Source organism: Megalops cyprinoides, chromosome 1 (assembly GCF_013368585.1).
Source record: "Megalops cyprinoides isolate fMegCyp1 chromosome 1, fMegCyp1.pri, whole genome shotgun sequence".
Taxonomy (NCBI): Eukaryota; Metazoa; Chordata; class Actinopteri; order Elopiformes; family Megalopidae; genus Megalops; species Megalops cyprinoides.
In genome coordinates this window covers 29,995,187-30,022,571 of record NC_050583.1, presented here as the reverse complement: position 1 = coordinate 30,022,571, position 27,385 = coordinate 29,995,187, and the positions used below count along the sequence as shown (strand labels likewise).

The 27,385-nt window shown below is 40.6% G+C and overlaps 2 protein-coding genes across 2 annotated transcripts; both read right to left on the bottom strand.

The window, feature by feature from the left end:
* Positions 1-1,042: 1,042 nt before the first annotated feature.
* Positions 1,043-7,082, bottom strand: LOC118777751 (actin-related protein 2/3 complex subunit 1A). Its single transcript, XM_036528894.1, has 10 exons — positions 6,869-7,082; positions 5,713-5,800; positions 5,507-5,611; positions 4,800-5,022; positions 4,476-4,583; positions 3,775-3,987; positions 3,383-3,458; positions 2,027-2,220; positions 1,814-1,904; positions 1,043-1,535 (listed from the first exon to the last, which is right to left on the bottom strand). The coding sequence occupies exons 2-10, from the start codon at positions 5,774-5,776 to the stop codon at positions 1,497-1,499; spliced, it is 1,113 nt and encodes a 370-aa protein (XP_036384787.1). The 5' UTR covers positions 5,777-5,800; positions 6,869-7,082; the 3' UTR covers positions 1,043-1,496.
* A 2,447-nt stretch (positions 7,083-9,529) lies between these two features.
* LOC118791389 (myosin-16-like) lies at positions 9,530-25,730 on the bottom strand. Its single transcript, XM_036548740.1, has 41 exons — positions 25,521-25,730; positions 24,821-24,964; positions 24,429-24,585; positions 23,865-23,892; positions 23,661-23,760; positions 23,432-23,524; positions 22,826-22,889; positions 21,756-21,854; positions 21,337-21,440; positions 21,017-21,155; positions 20,445-20,713; positions 20,185-20,355; positions 19,836-20,012; positions 19,561-19,746; positions 19,341-19,428; positions 19,107-19,224; positions 18,333-18,453; positions 18,071-18,207; positions 17,864-17,945; positions 17,599-17,772; positions 17,246-17,473; positions 16,539-16,643; positions 16,327-16,413; positions 16,056-16,201; positions 15,580-15,670; positions 15,429-15,485; positions 15,240-15,326; positions 14,757-15,002; positions 14,412-14,529; positions 14,202-14,329; positions 13,871-14,067; positions 13,561-13,693; positions 13,232-13,448; positions 12,923-13,059; positions 12,337-12,440; positions 11,822-12,014; positions 11,204-11,407; positions 10,694-10,819; positions 10,426-10,596; positions 10,113-10,313; positions 9,530-9,730 (listed from the first exon to the last, which is right to left on the bottom strand). The coding sequence occupies exons 1-41, from the start codon at positions 25,728-25,730 to the stop codon at positions 9,530-9,532; spliced, it is 5,838 nt and encodes a 1,945-aa protein (XP_036404633.1).
* Between the last annotated feature and the right edge of the window lie 1,655 nt (positions 25,731-27,385).

Sequence of the window (27,385 nt, the reverse complement as noted above, 5' to 3'; positions counted from 1 at the left end):
TTTGGAGGCACTTTTGTCAAACTGACTTTGATCCATTTTTGAAAAACACGTTTTGTCAACAGCTGGTATGTATTCATTCTGACAAACCATGGCTATTGATATGCTTTTGAAATGGATGGCTTTTTACTCCTTCATATGATATACACTGTTCATGACGTTCATAATACTACCATTTCACCAATTTATTCTGAATCTGAATACATTTCCTTCGCAGTAATAATTAAAGTCCCCTACAGAAATGAAAATCAAAAGCTTGCCACTCAAGCATTATGCAAAGCGAACTCCCCCCAACATAGAATCCAGTAAGTGAATGAGCACATGGCCAGAAATAACTACGCTTTAGCTCTTTAACAGTACATATTAGCCTTTGCCCTGAAGGTACATTCAAGTGCAGTCCTGTTACCAAACATTCCAGTTCAACTCTTACTGATTTTTTTGGGTGACGTAGGATTTGCTGAATTGTTTTCCCTGCAAGAGTGTAAGTCAGGTAGCATTAAACAATGTGTGGGCTAACAGGGAACAGCACAAGGACAAATCATAACTTCCATACATAAAGGACATAAAGTCCTATTTGCAGAGTGTACACAGGGTTATTCATCATAAATACTACACATCTGTACTGCATGGTATCAAATGATATACTGAACTCCTACATGTTGTTAAAGCACATAATTCCTAATGTACTGTTCCTGTTCCCACTGACACAACCCCTTGAGATCCACATAACTCCTGTTATAATGACTTAGAATGGCTGGGCTTTTCCACTGTTTTTCCATCAGTGTCAAAGATGTGCTGGCATGTTTCCACTCTAGCCTTCAAGACAGAGCTGGGAAGGCAGAGTAATCAGTGAAATTATCAGAGCGGAAGGGCAACGAACTAAACAAAATCAGTATTAAATCTAAAAATATACCAATAACATGTTTTTTGATAAAATCACTGACAGCCATATCTTATTGTCTGAGAGAACTTTAATGCAAACTAAATAAAAAAAAAGTTTTAAGACAACAATTAACATGAAACACCATTCTTATGGTTGTGGACACCCTGTATAAAATCTATCCTTGATGCAATGCATGAACACAGAAGATTGTCATGTAGTGCACAAAATAAAATGAAAACAATGGAACCATGCCGAGAGTGTAGTGTATATGTATTTCATTTATTTCTCTCAGACCATTTACATAAAATCCCCCTTTAAGTTACTGTTTCACAATGCCTCCAGAGGAGCTGAGCAGCCATACCCACTGGGGTACCAGCTTTGGTATAGAATCAAGAAAATCACAGCTGAAGTTAAAAAACAAACATTCCACACATTATTTCATCTGCTTCTTTCCTCTTTTTTGCATTTTTAAATATACAGTGATGTCACATGTCAGTTCCCAATTTCAGTGCTTCTTTTAAGTTGACACATCCAAAAGTGTTTTCAGAAATGGATTTGACAGTCTTGGAGTTGCATTGCTTGTGAGCTGTGTCATGCCAGTTCACTGTCTTGTCCTTCACATGATCCGTAAGCCTTGGACTGAAGACTCTAGACTCTAGAAAACAATTGAATATTGTGTATTTACAGAATACAAAATACAGAACGTAAATGCTGAGTTTTTATCTTACAACTGCTCGTATGATGTCTATTTACTTACATTATTTTAAACTCAATGCAGAGATTCAGTTGTACTGTCAGGATGTCATAATATTGGATTAATACCAAGACTTAAATGATTCTTGCCATAGCTAAAGCTCATTTTAATACATTGAAAACTATATTTTTATTCTTGTTGTGGGCTGTTCTGTAAAATACAAAATAAGACATGTTTACCTTGAAATCCCAAATGGTCATAGCTCCATCAATTCCTGTAGTGCAGAATTTACGACAATCTCTTTTGTCTCCTTCATATATAGACACTTGGCTGTAAATGAAGAGAATATTATGTATATTTTAGTTTCATTATGCAATGTCTCTAAATCAACCAACAGAATGTGAACGATCTCTTAAAAACAGGCCAAGCAGGAGCTGCTGCTGGACTCTTACGTGATGCTATTCTGGTGCAGTGTCTCCAGGGTGGTGTTGCGGTCCTCAGTGGTGGCCCTCTTGTCCATGTTGCGGAAGCGCTCCATGGCAGAGATATTGCGCTGGATGCTCTGCTTTGGAATGTCTAACTTTGAGATGAAGCTCAGGGTCCCACGGTCATCACAGCTGAACAGCATTGGGCAGCAATCGTGGCCCTGAGGGGGAAAGAGCAGCACGGCGTTATTGGGAGCAGGTGCTGGGAGACAGTGTAAACAAAGTTCAGATAATGGTTATCTAAAAAATGGAAACTGAATTTCAACATCAAATGTATGTATGTATAACAACCCATGTTAGTATGGTAAAGTACTGCTAACTTACCCCCGAGCATGTGGATGTGCTGACATACGAAAGATTGCTTTGAAGGAACTGACTGGTGTTTTGTCTTTAAATACTGTGGCACAGCTTACACCTGTCCTTCTCAGAGGAGGCAGTGGGACAGTTTGCAAAATGCAAAGGGTGGTTTACAATTTGACCTCAGCCGTGCTAAACCCTCCCTATATAATTTATACAAAGTATAAAGTGTATGAGATCTTGTGATAAATCAAGTGAGACTATGATCTCTTTATATGTTTTTTTTCAAGAGATTCCATTTATTTACACTATCTGTCGAGTTCAGTAACATACTTCAATCAACTTTATATTGCATCAAACTGGGCTCCATGATTCAGTGTCTCAGGCATTAAATAATAAACAGATGGTCACTTGTAGAAGATCGCTTCTAGTCTGGCTCTTTCTGAGCTCCTCTCCGTGTGTTTACATTCAGGCCAGCCGTCATGTAGGCAGTGCAGCAAAAGTACCTCTTACTTTGAAGGCAGCATTGAATTCAACTTGGTTCTGCGCATGTGAATGCCTCCTAAGAGTTAATGTTTTTCCTTACCTTTTCTATAGTAGGTATTCATACCAAAAAACTTAATTTGTTTTAATCGCTACAAACACAAGCATAGCAATCTAAACCTCAGATCCAAGCCCTGAATGGATTACTTCGTCTCTCTTCCCTCATGGGTTCTGTAGCTGCCATGCCATTCTAAGGTGCACACTGCATTAATGCCACAGTGATTAATAGTAAGCAACAGTCTATGGTCTATGCATTACAGAGGTGGAATCTTTAGCACTCATATCCAACTGTTAAAATTTGTTTAAGGAAAGGGAGACATCTCCTCTGTGAGACTTGTGACAGCGCTTGTTAACACACACATCTCCTGAACTAGGTAGAATAACATGTATGTTTCAATTTAGAGGGAAATTACTCTTAAAAGTGAGTCAGACAAGCTTGTGACTTCAAAAAGCATGTTTTAGGTTTGATAAAAAGTTTCTTACCGCTGCAACAACATTGTTTTCTGAGACAAATGTGACACTCAGAAGTGGAAGGAATTCTGTCTTCAGCTGGGAAAGCCTGAAACAAAGTACACAGTACACGGACCAGCTTTCTAAAGTTTACAGAAAAACACATGAACACCACATAAAGCCTTACAAAATCAGCTCAAATTAGAGGAAGTATGGGGGAATAACTCTCTTTCTATGAAAAGAGTTATAGAGATTCCACCTTTATTTCCCTGTGAGGATGACATCTGTTTGTGTGATGGGAAATATATTTGGATAAATCCAAATCTGAAACTAAATTTAAACTGGCTTTCCATCACCTCAGAGAACTGCTGCTGTATGGACATCTAACTGAGTGCATGGTGACACAAGGCTTTGTTTCTACTCACGTGGAGCCTTTGGTCGCGTCCACCACAGTCACGGTGCTGTCATGGCTGACCCAGGCCAGACGGTTCCCGCTGGCAGAGAAGGAGACGCTGTGGACCCATCCCCCACTGCCTGCACCCCCAAACTCTGCCATAACCTGCCCAAACGGCATCTTGGAACCCCATGGAGTTGCCGCTGGCTTCTCGTCAACCTCTTTTATGTATGCGGAGAACACCCTATGAAAACGATCAAAACAAATAATATTCAGCACACATTAGATATTACTTTTTAGCCTAGCATTCATTTTTCAGCATCAGTTGAGCAAGAGAAATGTAGCTCAACTGATCATGATAATTTTCATCAGCATAAAAGCACGACTTTATTCTTTTCCAGTCAATAAAAATAACCCTGATGAAGCCTTCAACAGTGTCAGCGCATAGGTTTAGGGGCTTTTTAATTTCTTCTTGTTAATTTCTTCAGCTTGAACATCATTTTCTATGAGTGCCATGGAATTTTGGATAAATCAACACTTTTTTGGAAGATTTTCACAAGAGGCATGTGCACAAAGTGAATTATCTTAATTTAATTTACAACTAAAAAGTTATTTCAACCTCAAAGCAGTATATCACAGAATTAATACATAATAATAGTCACTTAAATTTAAAAAATCAATAAATTCAAAAGACCTTTCCAAATATTCATCCACACTCCAAGGTGCTCTCACCTGCATTTAAAGTCACATGACCCCGCTGCCAGGAGGACATTGTTTGGATGCCAGTCTAAACTCAGGACCGTTGAACGAATCGGTTTCTTGATATGTTTGCTAACCCACCTAATAAAAAGCAAGAAACAAAACACATCGTTGACACCAAATACTTTCTTCATACCAAAGAGCTAACTCTTAGCTAACTAACGCTTATGTGTTATGCAACACATGACAACATGCAAGACCAACTGAATTCCGTACACAGCCACTCAAAGTTTTTAATTTGCACAGCTGAAAATTGTCTCTTGAAAGGTGCAAACCTAAATATTCACTAAGGCTTACCAGTCGTTTTCTGACTCAAAATAACAGACAGAGATGAGTCGAGCTCCACTGCCTACAGCAAACTTGTTCTCAAGAGGAGACCACTTCACAAAGGTTGCAGCACGGTTGATCCTCAGAATCACCAAGGTGGGTTTCCAAACACCATCCTTCTGGCTCCACACGTAGGCATTGCGATCAGCACCACAGGTCACGATGCGGTCACTCTTGGGGGCCCAGTCAATGCCTGTAAATGCCAGAATCAAGTGCATTTTATTGGGAAACCTGTAACTTAAACCCTTGAATTAAAAGTTTTGCAACTGACGGTGAAGCATAACAGGGTCTGGGATCTTTAAGTACAGTATTTCAGTGTTATGTCAATGCAGACAAAATGGTATGTTCACCTTTACAAATACAACACCAACTCAGTTTTATATCTTCAGCAGGAAGAAGTTAAACACTTATTTACATCCCATGAAATAAGGTACTTTCTCCTTTTTAACATGTCAAAAAAATGAAAACTCATACGGAAAGCCAAATTAAGCACTTTAACTTTTAGAAATGATTACAATTCTGGTGAGAAAAATCAGATTAAGGTCCAAAAAGAACAAATTATTCCTACACCGCAAACTCTTAGTCAGTGGCACTGCCCCTACTGACTGCGTCTTCTACGCATTAACAAAACTCCCACATTTGTTTACAACCCGTCAGTGGGTAGAGATTAGCCATACCTGTGATGTGTCCATTGTGTTCTTTTAGTTCATGGGTTTTCATCCACTGGTTTCCACTCTTCTTATAAATGTGGACTTCGTGATTATTGGGGCTGATTGCAATTTCTGCATAGGAAATTGTTAAAAATGGAGATTTTTTTAAGTGCTGTCACATAAAGGCTCTGAAAAGAATGTGAAGTCTCACAGTACCTTGAGATTTTACTTACGAGTTCTGTCCCGGTTCCACGCATGACAGGTGATAGGTTCCAAGAGAAACTGGTGCAGAGACATTGTGGTTACAAGGTTTCCTCAAATCTAACAAAGTTGGAAAACAAGAAAATATGACTGCACCGTCCTTTTTATACTACGCCGAGCACACACTTCTCATTGCTGAGGCGACCACTCTTGGACTGAACATAACTTGTACCTAGCTTTTCCGCTACCGAGTTTCTCCGGTCTCATCAAATCGGGTTCCTCATATCAAAATAGGTTCCCTCTGTGTTTATATTATACTGCGACAGTATTGAGAACGACATAACTCAAGAAGGAGAGTGCGCAAAACAAACATCCTGAACTGAACCAAAACTGAGAGGGAACCAACACCGGCAAACTTGCTAACTTAGGCTGCGTAAGCTAACATTCCAAAATATTAGCCTTAGCTAGCAGTAGCTACATGAAAGCAGCAAAATTTATTTTAGCAAATTATACAACAGAGCAAGCACGCATCTTCCAGTACGCAGAAACGGTAGGTATGGTTATGAACATTACTTGCATTTTCAGGCAGCAATCGTTAGCTAACCAGCTGGAAACGTCACTGGCTACCTAGCTACTATAGCTATAATTTGCTAACGTAGCTGGATAAATTAGCAACATCTGTGGATGCCCGCCAGTTAGACGATGAAATAATGAAACTAGCAAATGGCTTATGGTGTGTTTCGGAATACCCTTATATGCATGTCCTAAACATGTAGACAATAACGTTAAAATAACAGTATATTGGTACCTAATTTCATTCAAAACGCCCGTTTACAAAGCCAACCGGCAACTAGTTTGAAAGCCATCTAAGACAGATAGCTAGCAAACTGGACTAGCTAACAAGCGAGGACTTTACTCGGTAAGGTTGCGAGCTTGCTTGCTAGCTGACTGGCTGGCTATAACGACAGTATCCCCGGAAGGAAACGCAGCGCATAACCAAAAAGTTTTGGCTACAAATAATTGTGAGGAATTCAGTGAACGTTAAAAGTAGCCACTGCCCGAACTGGGCCTCCACTATCCATCAGCGTATTTTCCCTGGAGCTGAAGCCCGCTCCCTGCTGACCGACGGCGGCATGACACAGATAGAGCAAGCCGGACTCATAGGGCCGCTTTATATTCGACATTTACCTTTTTCTGCTGATGATGTAGTGTCCGTTAAGGACCTGATTACTGGATGCTTTTTCCGTTGTTGGGACGGATCTGAATTCGCGGACTCTGGGCAGTCGACACGAATTCACTCCGGAATGTTTGAGCTGTCAAGGAATCCAGGAAACGATCAAGAACATGCGTACTGTGAACAAGGCAGGACGCCTGGCATTGCGCAGGCGTAAATTTTTCCCCGACTGCCTGACAGAGGAAGAGTGGTTTGTTTTTCCACAACTCTAACTTTGGCATCGTTGAACCTTTTTGGTTGCGAAAGATAGCTTAGGTCATGGTGAAGATTTGACGGTTTGTTCCTGCATTGCAACGCCTGTGTAATGACATGTCACAGTAATGTTATGCAGTTCACCGCTGCTCCAGGAAAATCTCAGGATGCATTAATGGAAGCAACTCCACATTGAGACTGTTACGGTAAACCGTGAGTCCTGTTTTGGTAGACCAGTTACAGTGAAAGCATCACACCTTTATTGGGTATTTAACCAGGTTGCCTGGCAGGTCCGTTGAGAACATGCTTTCTTTTACAAATGTCACACATAACAATGCCATTACCACCCAGTCTAGAACAGAAATCTGAAATGCAACAAGAAGTAGCGTTTGCACACACTCAGGTTTGACTTACTAACATGGGGCATCATCCACATAAATATTAAAGGAGATGGAAAACACACAAATTATGTCCATATGAAGCAACATTTAAAGTGATAATAAAATGTGGAAGTAGTGGCATGAGTGATATGCACATCTGCATGATATGATTGGTTAGCTGAAACCAGTATACATAACTGATATAAAGTTGGCTAAATTATATGCGTAGCTGAGTGATATAAACCGTCTAGCCTCAACAGTATTCTCCTGAATAAAACGTTGGTTGATTTTGTGATGTTCCTATGATAGGAACAAGAGAAATAATAAGTAGATTGATCTTAGAGGGACGTGTGATGTAAAGCAAAAAAAGACAAGTGTGGAGAGGATTAAGGTAAGAGAGGAATAAAGGCTGTGTTTTTGTGCTTGGTTAGCAATCCAATCAAGGCAAACATTATTTTTAGTGAAAATCTGGATATTAATGTCAATAAAATTAATTGAATGGTAAACTCATTTTCTGTTTATATATGGGGAGAAGCCACAAATAAACTATATAATGCTGACATGAACTACTTCTTTTCTTTCCTGAAGGCTGTGTCTGTAACATAATTTCATACTTGCATCTTCCAAAAGTGCCTCATAATGTATAAAAATTACTTCAAAACCAGAATCATTTTATAGATATGTTTAAACACAATGGTGTCCTTATTTGACCATTTCCATCATTGATAGGAGTCTCTTACCATCTGTAATGTGAATAGATGAAGTGATGGAGAAGACATCCTTGCAGTATTATTTTGACCACATACTACTTTATCCTCAGTGATGCATTTTTTAATTACAGTTTGGGGGACTTAGGGAATCTCTTGCTCCTGCACAATCTAAAATGGAGAGATCCCAAAATTAAAATGATTTAAATATATTGATGGGCAATCAGCCATCAATGAAAATGAATTCCTCTCTCTTGTCTTGATAAGTGCACAGAGAAGAGTATTCACCTGCTGAGGCAGAAAATGTATTTCCTCACCAAAGGTCATATGATTTCTAATATTGAAGATTTTTTTTCTTTTTCATGTGATCTGTGCAACCCATTTTGCAGGTGTTATTCTGTCACTCTGTGTATTCTGATGATAACATCTTGAAGGCAAATAAAGCCCATATTGTGTGATAATGCTGCCAGACAGTATAAATGAAGGAAAAAATAAGGTGATGTTGCTCTAGGTTTTATTAAGACATTGCAGCATTCAAAGCAGGATGACATACTGTGGTTCACTCTCTATCGTTGATGTGAGAGTGAAGCCCTCCCCAATCACTTCCCATAATAGCAAAACATTTGCACAGAAGTGCACTCATAACTATGTAATTACATTTGTAATTACTATACAGTAATCTGCAGCATTCTTATTGTTGACATGAATAATTACTTAATACAAATGTTGTTTTGACAGCTGTAACTGTAACACGGTATACATATGTGGTTTACTGTAAAGTAATTGCATTATGAATAAATGTACACAATGTTGATGAAAGAGTCCTTTTTAGGATGTTGCAGACATCATTTTGGACATTTGATTATTTCCAAATGAGCCTTTCAACTTCATGATGTATTTCTCCAGATGGAAAATGAGTGGAGCGGAGTATATATCATCCTGGAACAGTAAAAATAAAGAGAATGTCATAGGTTTTAGACAATAGTAAAGCTTTCAAAGGCAATCATGGTATCATTAATGCACCTAGATAATAAAACGTACGTGCAGCAGTTTCAATCCACTATGGAATTACTTTTATTTAAGGTCATATGTTTTACTTAAGGTCATATATGAAGATACATGTTTACAATTCTTAAGAAATAACAGATTTTAACATGTTGCAATATGCTTTAGCTGATTGTATTATGGTGGGTTAAAGTGTGTTGTTTTGTATTGTTGTATATGTATTTCAACAATAGCAACAAGAAGCAGATGTTGGCATGTTTGAGGACATGGCAGTCTTTAAAGGTAAATTAAGAAACCATTTGTAGGCCACTCACCAGCTGTGTGGAGTAATCTACTCCTCGGAAGCACCCTTAGTTGAGGATTTGGACACCTGGATGATCTCCACAGAAGTGAAGCCCTTCCCCATGGAAGCACGGTTCCTGGTGCGAAGCTTGTTGAGGGCCGACTCGGCCATGCCTGCTCTCTCTTCAGCATCGTCCAGGTCATTGACTGTCTTCCTGTACTTGGAGAGGCTCACGTTTGCTTGTTCTTCCTATAATTAAGAGATTCATGAGCAGAGCTTGTCGTGAGTGGATTGGCTAGTCTACCCTGCAGAGCTGTAATTGTTCAGTATTTCTTCAGAGAAAACTTGCAAAACTTGCTACACTGTGTGTTACCCTCTCTTTATTCTCTTACCTTTATATGGTGTCCAGTGATTCGGATATCAAACCATGTGATTCTATATCTACAGTATATGGCTACACACCTAACCCTCTTGAATGCACCTTTTTTTGCTTGCTCTGGACAAGAGTGTGTGCCAAATGAATAATAGAAAATATAAATTTGCTAGTTGTCTCTCCCACTTCATTACCTTATCTGCACTTCAAGATGGAATTTTAAAGACAGAATCCAGTGGTTTCTCTGCAGATACTTACAGCTTCTTCCAGCTGCCTCTTGTATGACTTGAGCTTGTTCTGCAGTTTCTCCACCAGTTCCTGCATGCGCTGGTTGGTCTTGTGGTCCTCCTCAGTCTGGAAGACCAGCTCCTTCAGTCGGCGCTCGTTCTTGTTCAGAGTCTTCATGGTCTCCACGTGTCGCTTCTGCTCAGAATCAAGCTCACTTTCCAGCTCCTTGACCTGTCCGTAACAGAGAGGGTCACTACCAGCCACGTGTGTGTGTACGTGTGTGTATGAATGCCATCTGTAGGAGATGTACACTGGTTGTATTGAGGGAAGTCAAGATACGCACCTTAGCCTCCAGTTTCTGGATGGTGCGTTTCCCAGCCTTAAGAGCCAGCTGCTCGGCCTCCTCCACCTTCATCTGCAGGTCTTTGATGGCGATCTCATTGTTCTTCTTGATTTTCTCCAGGTGTATACAGTGGTCCTGCTCCTGCCGCAGCTCCTCTGCCATGCGAGTGGCCTGAGAATGGTGAAAGCAGGTCCATATCCATGATTCAGTGGAAATTTCACCATAAAAACCAGTAAATGTCGGTATGAGCATGGAAACAAATGCTCACATCAGTGATAGCTTTCTTAGCTTTCTCATCTGCAGCGCGGAATTCGCTGATCAGCTCTTCATTCTCATTGGCGATGCGTGTCATGTCTGCCTCCATTTTACGTTTGATCACGATCAGACTTTGGTTCTGATGGAGACAGAGTTATGTCAATTTCAGTTGTCTGCTCACATCATACAAACCTGTAAGGAAGTATTGTTATTCTAGGCACAGGGCAACAGTCCAAATAAGTGTGCTAATAATGGTAATGATTATTTACACATTCTTCATTTATGGTCACAAACAACTGTTCTTCACAAAGCAATAAAATCCTTCCCCTATATTTGACAGATTCTCACCTTTAGTCCACATAATAAATATAGTTATAGGTGAAAGTAAATATAGTTGGTGATAGTAGTAGTGATAGTTTTGAGAGACCCAAAAGAGGGGACCAAGACGGTTTTGATGTTAATTTAACACATATGTCTGGAAGCACTTTTCAAAATTCAAAATGCACCCGGGACAAGTACTCACCTGAGTTTTGAGCTCGTTGTGCCTCTCAGTGACCTCCACCAGCTCCTGCTCAATGAGCTTGCGGGAGCGCTCAGAGGCCTCCAGCCCACTGCGCATCTCCTCAATCTCGGTCTGTAGCAGGCTGAGGCGGCGCTCCTGCAGGCTGTACTGCTCCCTCAGCTCCTCATGCTGACGGGCGTCCTCATCCATCTGCATCTGCATGTCCTGCCAGCCAGAGGAGAAGACCGATACGCTCAACCACTTAAATGCAAAAGGCAACTGGGAGCGGTTCCATGGTGCCAGATACCTGTATGTTAGGCTCAAGCTGATTTTTAGTGAACCCCAAATTCTAGACAAATTTTCTAAAAATATCCTGGAAAAATAACCTCTGACTTCAGATAAGAGGACTTTAGACAACAACGTTTTTCCCAAGGATACTGGGCATTCCTTGCTTGTAACTTAATTTTTACTAAGCCATTTCATCTGCTTACAGAGTTAGAAACGGTTTGCTGAAAGAACAGGTAAAATGGGAATAAACTATCCTCATCCCATGTTCATACCAAACATTATGTATATGCCACAATGATTAATTAAATTAGTTAAATGAAAACATATAGATTCTGACAGATTTTTTTCTACCTTGATCTGCTGCTGCATTTTCTTTACAGTCTTGACCAGTTCACTGTTGTTCTTGTTGGCATGTTCCAGTTGGATCTCCATCTCATTCAGGTCAGTCTCCATCTTCTTCTTCAGTCGCAGAGCCTCAGCACGGCCCTTGGCTTCTGCCTCCAGACTGGCCTGCAGGGACTCCACTGCTCGCTGGTGGTTCTTCCTAATGAGGTTACAGAGAAACACACCAAATCAATGTCAACTTTCATCAGAACTTTAATTAGTTTGTTATCAAGGAAAAATGATTTAAAATCATTTAAGTGTCATATACTTTGTACTATACTAACTAAACGGGTGCTTGTTTGTACATTACTAAGCATTCGCTCCCCCATAAAAATTCGAATGCAGCAAAAATAAGATGATACATATTAATTGGCAAAAATATATTTTATTTTTAAGCACTGTAAAGGATGGTCTTCAGATCATTGGGTCCCTTGACCAAATACCCTCAGAATAATTTGAAGAATGCTGGCAGATTTTCTGACCTTGTAACTTCAAATTCTTCCTCCTTCTCGTGAATTCTGCGATCAATATCAGCTTTGACCTGAGCCAACTCTAGCTGGACGCGAACCACTTTACTCTCCCCAACCTAAGAGCAAACAAGTCACATTTTTTTCATTGCACAGCATATAGCATCCATTAGTGTCAATTGAAGCCATTTTCAGGGCATGCATGCAGTCAATAGAGTCTCTTCAAATACTTGCCAACTGGTTGAAATACAACTGGCAAGCACATTGCTATATATTACTTATCACAATATTAAGTGGAAAGCAAATCAAAATCAAGCAGTATTTATATGGAAGATAATTTTCCAATCTCAGAATGTAAAATTATTTAGAAATCCTAGTTAAAGAGTATGTATGCATGTTTGAATTAATGTGTGGCCTTTGCAGTGTTATTTCCAGTTAAATACAATTTAGTTAAAAAAAACTATGCTACAGTTTATATGTTAGTTCTTAAACATTATACAAAAGCCCTTCAAACAAAACATTAATTAATAATATAGCCTTAGATATAATAAACCAAATAATTAGTTCCTGTAGTTTGACCTTGTTTTGCAAACCATGTTACCTCCAGAGAAGCTTCAGTTTCCTCCAGGGCCAACTGTAGCTCATCCTTCTCGATCTCCAGCTTCTTCTTAGCCTTCTGCAGCTCATGAACACTCTTTCCACCCTCACCCAGCTGCTCCACAAGATCTTTGATCTCCTCTGCATGGATCATGTTATTTAGATTCTCAGTGATTGCAAAATATTGAACTTCAGTGATTATGTGTTCTGTACATTCCATTGTGTTAGGTGCATTGTGTAGACTGTGAAATGAACACGTTCCTGATGTGTAAAAGTATTCATTTTGTATGTCCTCAGTGTTTAATGGATTTACCTTGGAAGGTCTTGTTCTCCTTCTTAACAGTTTCTAGGTGGTCTTGTGACTCTTCATAGGCAGTTTTGAGCTTGTAGGCCTCTGTCATATGGGCACGACACTCCTTCTGGGAGTTGTCAAGCTCCAGCTGCAGCTCCTCGCATTTCTGACTCCACTCTGCAATCATCTTGTCAAAGGTGCGCTGCTTCTTGTCAAGAGCAGCTGCGGCAGCATTGGACTACAGAAAGGAGCAGAATAGCTCGTTCTCATATGGTCACTGTCAACACAGACTGCAAGATAAGTATAAGTATAAGAAGGCATGACATGGGAGAGTACACTTAAGCCAGTACCTTCTCCAAGTCAATGGTAAGATCCTCAACCTCTCCCTGCAGTCTGAGCTTGACCTTTTCCAGACTGGCAGCTCGAGCCTGGGCTGCCTCTGCAGCCTCCTCCGCCTCTTGGAGCCTCGCAGCCAGCTTGCGCCTGCACGGAAAACAGTCCTATCTGTGCTTTATGGTCATCACTTGATAATAAGTTTCATATGGACACAACTGCAAGGTTATTTACACTGTGTCTCTGAAACAATAACAGAGCCCTGAGTGAGAATTTGAATACTTCCCTGCAGTGTTGACCAGGTAAATAGACGCAAGGCCAGCTTACTTGGTCTCCTCCAGCTCCTCTGTTTTCTGGATGGCATCAGTCTCATACTTTGTCCTCCAGGTGGTGACCTCAGAGTTGAGTTTGGAGATGAGGCGCTGCATCTCAGCCTTGCTCTCCTGCTCCTCCTCCAGCTGCTCTTTCATCAGGTCCAGGTCATGCCGGGCGTTGGCTAGGCTGACCACTGCTGTGCTACGAGCCTGACGTAAAAAGGAGGCCATGGTGTTTGTTAGACCCGATTTACTACTATGAATATTCCATTGACCCTTTCATTTTTGGGTAATAATAAACAATAATAAAGCTAAAGAAGTGAGTTGTACTTAAAATCGAGCACCTTGGACTCTTCGTCCAACTGCCTCTTGAGCTCATCAGTCTGAGAGGTCAGTGTGGTCTTCACACGGGCTAACTGGCTGAGTTTGCTCTGCACCTCTTCCAGCTCACGGCTCAGATCCCCACTTTCAGCTGCACAGAGGGGAGGAAATGCACATTAGTTTCTTCATCTTTTTTTGGATTTACAGACTCTTGTCATCAGATGGCATCTTACCAGAGAGACGGATCTTGATAGCATTCAGCTCCGTCTGGGTTCTCTCCATCTCAGCCAATCTGGCGTTAGCTTCTGCCAAACTGTCCTCTAGCTTACGAACGTGAGCCTCAGAGTTCAGCTGCATAGAAGGGAGTTGGGCATTTAGCAAGCCTTTTTTATTGATGTTATAAGGCGTCATCTAAATCATTGAGCATAATGTAAAAACGTCTGTTTTTACTTCACAATTCAGGGATGTTTACAACGGATGAAGAAGGCCAACCTGACAATCGGTCCATTTCAAAAAATCATTTACACCATACATCGTTCACTACAATAACATTACTCTCGATGCCCCTTCATCCTGACCTTAGACTTCTGGATTGACTCGATGGTGGCGTTGAGGTCGTCAATCTCAGCTTTCATAGATTGCTTGTCCTTCTCCAGTTTGACCTTCACCCGTTGCAGGTTGTCCACGTGCTCGGCCATCTCGGCCATGGAGTCTGAGTGCTTCTTGCGCAGGGCGGAGGCGGTGGCCTCAGACTGCAGGGCGGCCTCCTCCAGCTCGCGCCGCAGCTTCAGCAGCTCAGCTTCCCGCTTCCTGTTCTGCTCAATCTGTTCACACAAACACAAGTTTCAGGATGGTAAAATCAGAGAGCTGTCTGGCCAACTGTTGAAACTCGGTCATGCTGCGCTTCTAATATTGTTGACTCCTTATGTGGCTTTTTGTTTGTATTGTTCTCTGCCTCACTTGCAAGTCGCTTTGGTTAAAAACATCTGCCAAATGAATAAATGTAAATGTAAAATGTAGATTTCCAGGCCATGGGGTCTGGATAAAGTTAGTGAGCTTACCTGAGCGACTGTAGCTCCCCCTGCTTCCTCCAGTCTGTCCCCAAGATCCTCCAGGTCACGAGATAGGTCAGCCCGCTGTTTCTCCACCTAATCAGAGGTAATGTAAAGGACAGTAATGTCTTGGGGGGGCTTTATCTCAATAAGGAAAACTGAGATACAGCAGTAATATCAAAGACATAACTATAATACCTTGGCTCTTGCGGCTCTTTCTGCTTCTAACTCTTCCTCAAGCTCCTCAATGCGAGCCTATGAAACAGAAAGACAAGTTAGTAGGATAAAACAGACTGTATTTGCGTGTTATCAATAGTAGCATGTATGCACTACCCTTAATTCTCATCACCTGGTGCTCTTTGAGCTTCCTCTGCAATGTGGAGTTCAATGACTGCTCATCCTCCCATTTTGTGTTCATATGATTGATCTCAATGTCCCTCCTATAATGAAAGGTCAAAAAATATTAAAAAAAACAACACTGACAGCTTCAGCTACATGCTTGAAAATTGCTCCATGCTTGAATTTACACTTAAATCTATGTCACTGGTGCCTCACTGAACCTTCTAGAGAGTTATATGCAGGCCCGTCGCTATGGGGGTACTCATGAGTGCATTGCACCCCCAGACAGACCTCAGTGCGCTCCCAGTTGTCTCCTTATATCTCGATGTCTACGTAGTATTTATGACTTTTTGTGCACCCGTGTGGATTGCAACTGCACCCCTCTGTATTTTCTCCTGCCGCTGAGCCTGGTTATATGTACACATGCATTAATATTGTTTGGAAAGTTAATAATGTGAATTATGTTGAGTTTGAAAATATGCATACTTCTTCACAACTTCTTCTAGATCAAGCTTAGCTCTCTCCATTTCATTGAGGTTTTCAATAGTCATTTTCAGGTCGCTTTCCGCTTTGCGGCGAGCTTTCTCAACCTCTGCACGAATTTTCTTTTCTTGCTCCCAGTTGTCTTCCAGCTGAAAGACCACAGGAGAAAAAATGCTGAAGAATAATTCATAAATTGAAGCAAGCTCCAAAATAAAGGGAGTATTTAGTACCACCCCGGTCTCTGTACATACATTTTCTTTGCTCCCACACTCACCTCATGAATCTGAGTACTGAGTTTGCTGTTGTTCTTGGTGAGGTGGTTCACCTTGTCTTCCTCTGCTTGAAGGTCATCCAGAGTTTTCTGTCAACCGAAATCACATCCAATTTTACAATGGAAAAAATAACAACATCATACATGCCAATAGTTATTATAACATATTATTATTCCATTGTTGTTTTGATGGAGAACTTGGAACTGGGCCTCACCTGATGGAGCTCTTCTAAAGCTCTCTTCTCCTTTTGGAGCTTTGCAATGCTGTCATCCCTCTGACCGAGGTCCCCTGTTAGACTACGCACTTTCTGGTCCAGACTCTAGAATACCAGAGGAGGTTGGGTTCTTAAAGTGCTACAACATTCTCAATCTTCTCACTGTGTGGCTGTGTGTTTCCCTGTTGTAGTCCATTCTACATATTTTAAGCATGATAAATTTTATTGAATACAAAAAAATGAAACATTGTTACATGTTCGCAGTAAGCTGTAGAAAATATCAGCAAGTTCATTCACATACTTCACTCAGTTTCAGAGCACCTTAAAAGCCTGAAAAATTGCCTGAATCAGGTTGCAGTTAAAAATAACATGTCAAAGGACTTCACTGTAAATTTATTCCATTTAGGTGTAACAATATGTCCTATAGGTACAGTTCCTTGCTTTGCTTACTGGTTCAAATGAATATTGAACAAAATCAAATGGCAGGAAAGCGCTCTCTCATTTTGTCCACCACTTGCTCTCTCTCTTTCACTCTCCATCTCTGACTAAATGTGGCCCTGTGTCATTCCATTGACATACAGGCTAATGGATTTCTGACACCCAGTTAAGCGCATGTTCATACCTTATATGCACTGATGCTATGCTTAAAAGATACTAGATACAATTGTAAGCACCACTTGTCTTAAAGGGAGAAGAGATATTGACACCTGTTTTTCTTTTTCAGTCTTGGCCAAGGTGGATTCTAGTCCTTCCAGGTCTCTCTTGAGGTCGTTGAGCTCTCCCTCCAGCTTGCGTTTGCTGGCACCCAGACTGCTGGCTGCACTCTCCTCCTCTTCGAGGCGCTCCTTCATCTCCTGGATCTGACTGTCCATGTTGACCTTCGTCTTCATCAGCTGAGTGCAGCGTTCCTCTGCGTCTGCCACGCTTTCTTGTTCCTGTTGAAGATGGCAGACAATGAAGACAGTTGGACTGTGTGTTAAATGAACAAGGACGTGGCAATGCCTTAGCGTGTGTTATTTAAAGTCCCTTTTTTTACTGTGGCTATTTTCCAAACACTCACAGCTGCCAGAGCCAGAGCAAGGTCGTTCTTCTCTTGGGAGACGACTGCCAGTTTCTCCTCCAGCTCTTTGACCTTGTTGACCATCTCCTGGGCTTTTTCTGCTGCGTTGCGCAGCTCCTCTTCCTTAGCCTTCATTTCATCCTCCTGACGAGCTACATTCAATAAAGGCTTGACCTGGGGAGTGCCATCAACAAACAAATTAAAAGGAGGGCCTCCTCTATACTTACTTTCTTGGGTCTGTCCTTAGCATGCTACTTTGACTTACCTTGGTATAAAGCTTCCACCATCCCCAGAAACGAAGCTGCAAGAACTTGCGTACATTGCGCTGGACACAAATGAGAGCAATTCTGAAATAAAACAATCCAACAGAAAACATGTCACAAAATTTCATCACAGTCCTCACAGTCAAATGTAAAGCTCAATAAGCAAGCTGGCCAAAGGGAGCATTATATTGACCTCCATTTTAACAAACCTTCTCTCAAGCATTTTCTTGAACTCAATCCTCATGAGAAAGCCTCGTGCGCGGGACTGAAGCATGGTCATAATCTTTGCCAGGCGATCATCTCGCATGTCTTCAAGTTTGGCTAAAACTCCAGCACGGAAGAATACCTGAGGAGTTACAGAGAATGCACATCTACAATCAGAAGATGACTGAAAAAGCTGAAATTACCATGTGAGAAAACACAGTCTGGAACTGGGAATGGAATCTTTTCTTATGTCATTGCTGGTATTACCTTAGTATGTCCTATTCTGTACTCCATGTTGTCTAAACCAGTAGAAGCCAGAATCAACTCTGAGGCTTTTTTGTTGTCTACAAATCCCTTGGGGATGACATTGGGGTTCAATACATAGTACCTGCAACAGTAGAATACAGTCACTTTTTAGCCACCCATTGATATTAATTTACTTTGTTCATAAAACATTTAATATAATAGAATACACAGCAACAAGCCTTTTCTGATTACAGTATTACTTCATAAGCCATAATCATGGGAACATGCAGCACAGGAATCCATTTAGCACTCTACTACAGTTTATACCTCAGTGAAGATAATGAATGATTAATTGATAAATAAGTTAATTAATAGAAGCTCAACTCAGCTCAATAGAACAGTAGTTAATTTATTATGATAAACAACATAATCATTACTGCCAGTTGTACTCTGAAAGAGATAAAACCAAATTCCTTGAACTCAGTTGAACTTTCCATGTTCAATTAATAATGTCCCTTTGCTATGTATCTTCTTGTAAAATGACCATATAAAATTTTTCTCTGCTGTAAAAATATCACTATTATTTCTAACTTGCATACCTGTCATCACAGACAATTCTGTCAATAAATAATTGATAAATCAATTCAACTGACTATATAAACCTGATATTAACTAATAGTAAAAAACAGTTTGCTAGATTTTCACCAAAAAGTACAAATGTGGACGTGACAGTCAAGAGCTGAAAGTCGTGACAGGTTATGTCTTTAAGAGTAAGTATAAGCATCTGGACAAGACCTTTGCTTAAACTCTGGGTACTGCAGCCTGTTGGGGAAGCCCTTTCTGCAGATACGGATCCCCTCCAGCACACCGTTACAGGCTAGCTGGTGCAAAATGAGATAGGCGTCACAGACACCTGGGAGAAGAGTAGGTTAACAGTCAGTACAGGGTGCCCCTCTAGGAATATTGGAATGTAATATTCCATCCAGTTGAGGTGAAATTACATCTATTTTGGAAGACACCCTTCCTTACCTGATTGTTTGAACTCATTTGGTACAATACAGCGCACAAAGTGTGGAGCAGTGCTACGCAGAGTTGTCATTAATTTGTTCAGCTGCTCCTGTTGGGAAAAATGGAAAGGAGTTAGAGAAAGAGTTTGCAAAGTGTTAATGATAGTTTGACACAGCCTATTTTTCACAGTCTCTGCGAGGCCTAGGAGGTGCATAAGCCAAAGCATTGAGATGGTAGGCACCCTGTAGAAAGCCGAGACAGTCTGGAAAGACGACCCCTTCTTCTGTTTCTTGGCCCCTGGGGCAGCCTCCTCTTCTTTGAAAAGGAGTGCCAGCAGCGGCATGGATGACTTCTGGAAGAGGCCAACCACGGTCTCATTCAGAGGGTCCTTGTTCTTCTCCAGCCAGCCTGAGATATTGTATCCAACCTGGGTTGTAGAAAGAAGCCAATGAGCAACATGTGGCATTCTGATATCACCCACTTTAATAATCTCAGCTTCTTCACTAGTAGACTCACCGTGCCAGCATAGTGGACCAGCTCAAAATGAGCCTCTGGGCCTTTCTTCCCCCCTTTGGGCTTGAGGAAGTTGTTGGACTTGCCCAGATGGTTGTCATACAGGGCAGCCTTGAAGGTGGCATCGCTGGCCTTGGGGAACACACACTGCTCTTCCAGGATGGAGAAAATACCCATAGGCTGTAGTGTGGAGAGATGAAGAAAATTCTTAGGGACATGTTAAGGTAAATGTTATTTATTTTTAAAGCATTGTACTGTAGTATTATTAAAAGAATACATCAAGTTGGTGCAATGATTTAGATTGTAATAAGTCATTTGCATTTTCTCATTTGAATATAATCTTTACTCTCACCTTCTCCAGAAGCTCAATGCAGGCTTGCAGGTCCAGACCAAAGTCAATGAAGACCCAGTCAATACCCTCCTTCTTGTATTCCTCTTGCTCCAGCACAAACATGTGATGGTTGAAAAATTGTTGCAATTTCTCATTGGTGAAGTTGATGCACAGTTGCTCAAAGCTGTTGAACTGTAAAAAAAACATAGACAGACATTTTAGATCAGTGCCTGTACATAAATATGCATCTTGGTGCTCTGATTAAGAAGGCTGTAAATTACCTCAAAGATCTCGAAACCGGCAATGTCCAGCACACCAATGAAGAACTGACGCTGCATCTTGGTGTCTAAGGTCTTATTGATTCTGGTGACCATCCACTTGAACATTCTATCATAGACGGCTTTGGCCAGGGCACCGATGGAGTAGACGCACTGGTCCTGGTTCTGACCTTTGGTCACAAACTCATTCCCCACCTTCACTCTAGGCCTGGTTATGCCCTTCTGCAGCTCCCCAGAGTTGATTGCCATCAGGTGGGCGACTTTGTCAGCCACTGCAGGGGTGCAGTGGGAAGAACAAATAATGTAGCACAGAATATGATTGATGATGAAGAGCACCTTTATCATATTTCAAATCTTACCTTAATGTTATAATTTGTCATATGATTTACTGTCTTCAGCCATGTGAATTCAAATTATCATTCAAATGACATATGAACACTTGCAGTATTTGAAAATGAAATAGGGAGGAAATTGATGAAAGGGAGAATCCAAGGTGTAATTTAACATGTACAATACTCTAGTACAGATAATCTGTAAAGAAAAAGGAAAGATCATTAACCAATGCCCCTCCGTACCCTCGGTTGTGTCAACCTCAGCCTGCTCCTCTCTTGGCTTCTGCTTAAACTTCATGTTACCAAAATGCATGATGCCACCGGTCAGATTATAGACACTCATTTTCTCCTCTGGAGTGAAGCCCAGGACATCAAAGGCAACCTTGAAAACCATAAGGAGAGAACACATTACTGGAATATGCCATGCAGCCCCATTCAAAATCATGTGAGGGCCTTATTAATTGCTTTTACTTAAATTAAGGATCAAAACCATCACTGTCAACATAGAGCTATGTTTGGTAGGTGATGTCAGATTTTTCCACACCTCACCACATGTGACTTACATCAGTAAGCAGCAACTCTTCACCATCATCCATGTTGTCCACCACAGTCACTCCTTGGCAGACCCATATATATTGTTTGGGGTCTGTGGTCAACAGCAATGCCTCTGCAATTGGAAATGTGTGACTGAGGAACAATCTCAAAATTCAAGTCAACGCTGATGTGTGGAGGGCTGATAATGATTTCACAAATATTGTCATACATGACTGAAAAGCCACACAAAATGGGGATCAATGAGACATTGTAGCCCTGCCATGAACAAATGAATCGGTGTTAAGTGTCTGGCTCTTGTAATAAACTATAGATAAACTCAAACAGTGACATTAGTGAGTACAACCCTGAATGTAACCCTGAGGAGGATCATAATACCACATTATAATAATTTCAACATACGCTAGTCTTTTCATGTTTTTAAACTTACCAATCAGTTCTGGCTTCTTTCCTGAGAGGAGCTGGTAGAAAATGTGGTAGCCACGTTCCGCAGCTTGTTGAGAGATGACACGAGATTTCTCCAGTAGGTCTGTGGGAAGAAGGTACAGCACTGTGATCAAGGTCCATTGGTCTTATGCTATACATACTTCATGCTTCTGCATCTATGCTATGCAGTCCTAGGGGATGCTGTGCTTTTATCGTTATGGTTAGCGGTTAAGGTAACTGACCCTGTATGCTAACAATTCTTTTTAAATGTTTCAGACAATCTGTTAGATTGTGCTCTTACTCAGTTCTTCAGGTAATGCTGTAAGACAAAACTTGTGGATAATGGGCTAAAATTAGTAGAGGCAGAGAATTAACTGTAAAATTGATTGTAATCCTGAACTTTTTTTTACAGCAGTCTTAATTATCTGAGAAAGTATGAGCCATCTGCAATTGATTCTTTGTACCAGATGTGATATCATTACCTTTGGACACTTCACATCAATTCATTTAAATTATAAGGAAGAAATTGAGTTACCTTAAACCAGGGATGTCCAAACCTCTCCTGGAGGGCCACTTGTCCTGCATGTTTTAGATCTCTCCCTGCTCCAACACAGCTGATTCAAATGATCAATTTGTTACAAACTCCTGAAGCTACTGAATAACAAACTGATCATTTGAATCAGCTGTGTTGGAGCAGGGAGAGATCTAAAACATGCACTGGCCCTCCAGGAGAGGTTTGGACACCCCTGCCTTAAACAATCTTGACAAAGAGATAACAAAGATTAGTATTACTAAGGGTATTTAATTTAATGCCAATTTTTGTCATAAGTAAAAGTATTTATGTGAGTTGTACAGAGGCAGAGATATTACATCAAATACAAACAAATCGAAGGGAATATGTTGCTGATGGGTAATCCTTCAGGATGATTTTGAAAAAATTCTCTGTCTCCCCTAACTGTAGCTAACTGGTTTCCACTTAAGACAATGGATACAGTTGAAATGATGCCTCTGAAAATATTTCTTGCGCAGCCTTTAAATTAGCATCATGTGAATAAAATTACAGGAATGACTTACAGCTCTCAATATCAGCACCAGCCAGCTTAGCTGTTGGTCCAAAGTGGATTCGGATAAATTTACCCTGCAATGAGTATGAATGAAAAAAAGATGAGACTAATTTTAATGTCACAAAAATTACAAACACTAAATATATCTCCATAAATACATTTTTTGACATTTACAGTCCTTATGTACATGATAGCCCTTATACTCAATGTAGAAACAATCTGTGAATGAATTACTGAAAGTTATTTGTCAATACATTGAGCACTGTAGGAGAAGATGTAATACAGGTACAAGTAATAACTTGCAGAACTTGACAAAATGGCTAAAATTCACTGGCTTGTAATGGCCATATTCCATAACATGTCACCAGGAACTTTTATAACATATTTGAATATGGTGAACAACACATTTACACCAGACTGCATGTGGATAAGCCCAATACTATCGCTGTATTCATTATACATGAATGCCATGTAAGACAATTGACTTACATCAGCCATTTTTTACAAAGCAGAAACAATCTGTGATTTTATTGGAAGATCATCCAAAAAACAAAGTAGTGAAGTAGTTGACTGTTTTCCAGAATGTATGAAGATAGTTATGCTGACAGAGCCTTACAAATCTAGAGGAGTTGTTGTTCCTAGTGGTTTTTGCGTTACCAAATGCTTCCAGTACAGGGTTAGCCTGGATGATTTGATCTTCCAGGGAGCCCTACAGGAAACAAATGGAGTCAATTAAATGATAGACAGTATTGACTCTAAACAAATATAATACGGTAGGTCAGATACACATTTAATTGCAGCCAATGTATGAGTGCTATGTATCAATAAAAAATGTCATTGATTACCTTGGAATCTGGGGCTTGTTTCCCACCAGTGGCACCCACATTGGCAAAGTACTGGATAACCTTCTTGGTGTTCTCAGTCTTGCCAGCACCAGATTCTCCACTAGGCAAGAAAGGATGTTTATCAACAGGAGCTGACCTTTTTTCATCAAGACTTTACACCTTTTTGAATCTGTGTCAAAAGTTCATTTGAAGAAATATACTTACGTGATAAGCATAGACTGGTTCTCATGCTCTAAAATGAGGAGAAGTGAACAACAAAGAAGTGAATGTAAATAAAGAAGTTTCTATTTAATTTGTGTCTTCCTACTGAATCCCTACAGGATGAATGAATCCCACAGGTGTACGCTCAAGATACCTACTGTCTCTGAACACCTAACCAAATATGTTTCAAAAGAAATGTGAGCCCCAGCACAGCACTAAGAAACATTTATGTATTACTCTCTGTGTTGTAAAAATATAGACTGGTTTCCTTCTCCATTCCCTTTTTTTCATTTAAAGAACAATACAACAAAACAAATTGCCCTCTCACAGTTGCTTTACTTATATTCTTCTTTCATTACCTGAACTTCCCTGAGACTTTTTTCATTCAAATGACTGTTGTGATTTATAATGCTTTATTGCATGGGGAATACTTGGGACATAATTATCAGGGCTAGTGGCAACAAGATTTATTTTTTGTTGCCTTTTAGTTTGGTTTGCAAGCATGGGCAATCCTACCCATTTCTACTGAAGTCTTTGTTACCTATTCACTCTCATAACTTGACTTACCCATCATCATGTCATGATAGGCATTGTCTGAGATGGAGAAGAGATGAGGGGGCACCTCACTGCGCTTTTTCCCCTTGAACATTTGGGCAACTTTGGCGCCGTAAATGGGAAGCCACTTGTATGGGTTGATAGTCACACAGAACAGGCCAGAGTATGTCTGCAGAAAACCAAGGCGCACAGAGATATCAATGACTTTTGCATGTATTTACATGTTATTAACAATAACAGCATACATGTATGTGTTAGTATTTCTAATGGAATGGTACATGTCAGTTGCGGAAAATCAGTAACACTACTGACAATGTCAGAAACAATAATCATAAACAGATACTGGGGTGGTTTCAAACTATGGGTTTTAGAAATAAACTGCCTTTTTGGTGATTTTGACTTACATAAATTCTCATATTGATGTAGCGCTGGCGAAGGTTGTCCAACACACTGGCTTCGTTTAAGAAGGTCAAGTTCGCCATGTCGCTGGCCTGATAGAACTTGGGGGGATTCATCTGCTGAACATCATCCTTTTTAAGGGTGACAGTCTGGAGTGGAAAAAAACCCCACAAAACATTTGTTATCTGTCAGGGACCGAAGTAAAGGGAGTTAAGCTGTCTGTTGTGTGTGCACCTGCTTGTGTCTCTGTGTGTATTTTGGGGGAGAGGAGTACATGTTTCTGTCATCAGAAGTGATGTTAAAATAGTGATGTGCCTCTTTCTGCTGTTTTGTTCTGTAAGCCACTTACTAAACCCCACAGGAGTACGCTGTCATCTCAGTCTCATGAGGCTCAATTAAAGCCATGAAATGTGAGCTCCCTGAAATGCTGGAATTTAGAATATGCAAGTCATAGCACTTTAAGGGCTTTAAGTCAGGGAACTGTAGCCATAATGGTGATCAATCATAACAAATGTATTTCTCTTATATTTTTGTATGACTGAGCTTTTTGACAGACCCTTTCCCGGCTAATTTTGTTCAGCAAATGATTCATTTAATCATATAAACCAGACATTCCCCTACAGTCAACATTGCCAGATTATTTAACACGCATGCACAGCCACACATATATAATGTACAATAAAATTAAATGAGACAAGGTCTTACGGTGTTCTTGCAGGTCTTGATGGTGACTTGATCACCCTCCTCAGACTGGATCTCCCCGGCAATAAAGGCTTCCTTCTCATCCTTCACCCAGCAGGACTTTTTGATGTCGTAGGGCTTGGCCATGGCCTCCAGCTTCTCCTTCTCAGGGGGAGCCAGGAAGGGCATGGGGTCCACATCGTCCCCACACTCTCCTTTGTACGCACCTGGCATTGTGGTGAAGTTCAACAAAGCCACGCGCTACAATCGCTGCAATGGGCAGGAGTTCCTCTTGTGAAGCTGAAAAAACAAACACCCACACCTACTAGATCAAATACAGAATTCCACCTGGTAGTGATGGATACAATTTAACTAAATGCATGACATTCTTTAAAAATACTTTTTACTCATTAAAATTAGGCATATGTTGCACTAATAAAACATCCAAATAGTTAGACATATTAAAAAGATTGTTTGGCACAACACATGAGGCAGAACCTGTCTGGGGTATGTGCACTTACCAAAGCAGGATGGAGAAAGTGTTGGTGATGATGGGGGTGTCATCACAGGATGGGCTGCTATATATCACCTTGTGGAACTCCTGACTTGGCAGTATCTATTAAAAATGCCCTTACCACAAGGTTGGAATAGTAACACTTGTCCGTCTGGGAATGATCATCTGATGGTTTGGGGCTTGGGGAGTTCTACAATCTCCTTATGCCCTTTTTGAGAATCTTGAGCACTCAGCATCCATTGGTTTAGGAGCAATAAGTGGTGGCCTCTAAATATGGAAGAATGGTAGCTGATGGATGATCAAATTTCATAGATTTGGATGAAAAAGAGCAGGCATTACCTCAGTAAATTTGTTTAATTTGAATTCCGTCAATGGATTTCATCCTCTAGCCAATAAGTAAGACTTTCAGGATGAGAATTTGCCATTTCCAGCTGTCAAACACACTCTCCAGAGAGGTATTCTGAGAGCAACTTTCAAGAACTGATGACAGCTCTCTAATCAAACCCTCTTACATGCAACTGGCCAGCCAAGGTGAAAAGTGGACCAAGGACCTTAGTCTGTAATAGTAACTCTCATTGATGGAATTTCATGTTTTTAACATAAGGTAAGGCTAGGGGAATATATTCACAGTCAAACTCTCAACAAATTCTCAGTCTCAGAGTATTCTCACTAAATCTCTCACTGAACCTCAAAAAATGTATCCAGCACAATTGAAGTATAGAACACAACAGGGTGTTATTGGGGGTAACCAATGGTTATTGGTGATCAGAAGGAAAGAAAATTAAGAATACACTTAGCTTGACTAAAATGGTAGGCATTCTTATAGACTGCACCCACCTGCTTGAGCATCCCAGCTTGGCAGTGAGCTATGGAAAACCTAAAACGGACAGCTTAATATGTGCGCGGGTGTGGAGTTTCATCGCCCCAGGGACAATACTCGCCCAAGATAATGTTACTGCTGAAACTTGCCAGGTGCTGAGTGAAGCAAATGAACACACAGAAGACACTTCAGTTCATGTCAGTGTATTAATGATGGGGATTCTTGCACTGAATTTAACCATCTGTGCATCATTTAAAATATGGCTCACTGTACTTTCCTGCCATTACAAAATCTCCTCAAGCAAGAGAATGAGTCAAGTGCAATGTCATAAACAATCAAGCCAACACACTCACAGTAGTGCCTCTGTGTGGGTTCAAGAGGATAAAACTACGGGCTGGATAAGCTGCGCCAGAAGGTTACAAGCTGTATGCATTTCTGTTTTAATTCACTTGCAAATTGGCTAATGTGTTGTGACACCTTTACTACACATGCTGCAAATGAATCAATTTTAAACAAATAGTTAACTTGCCTTATTGTGCTCCATATTCAGTTAGG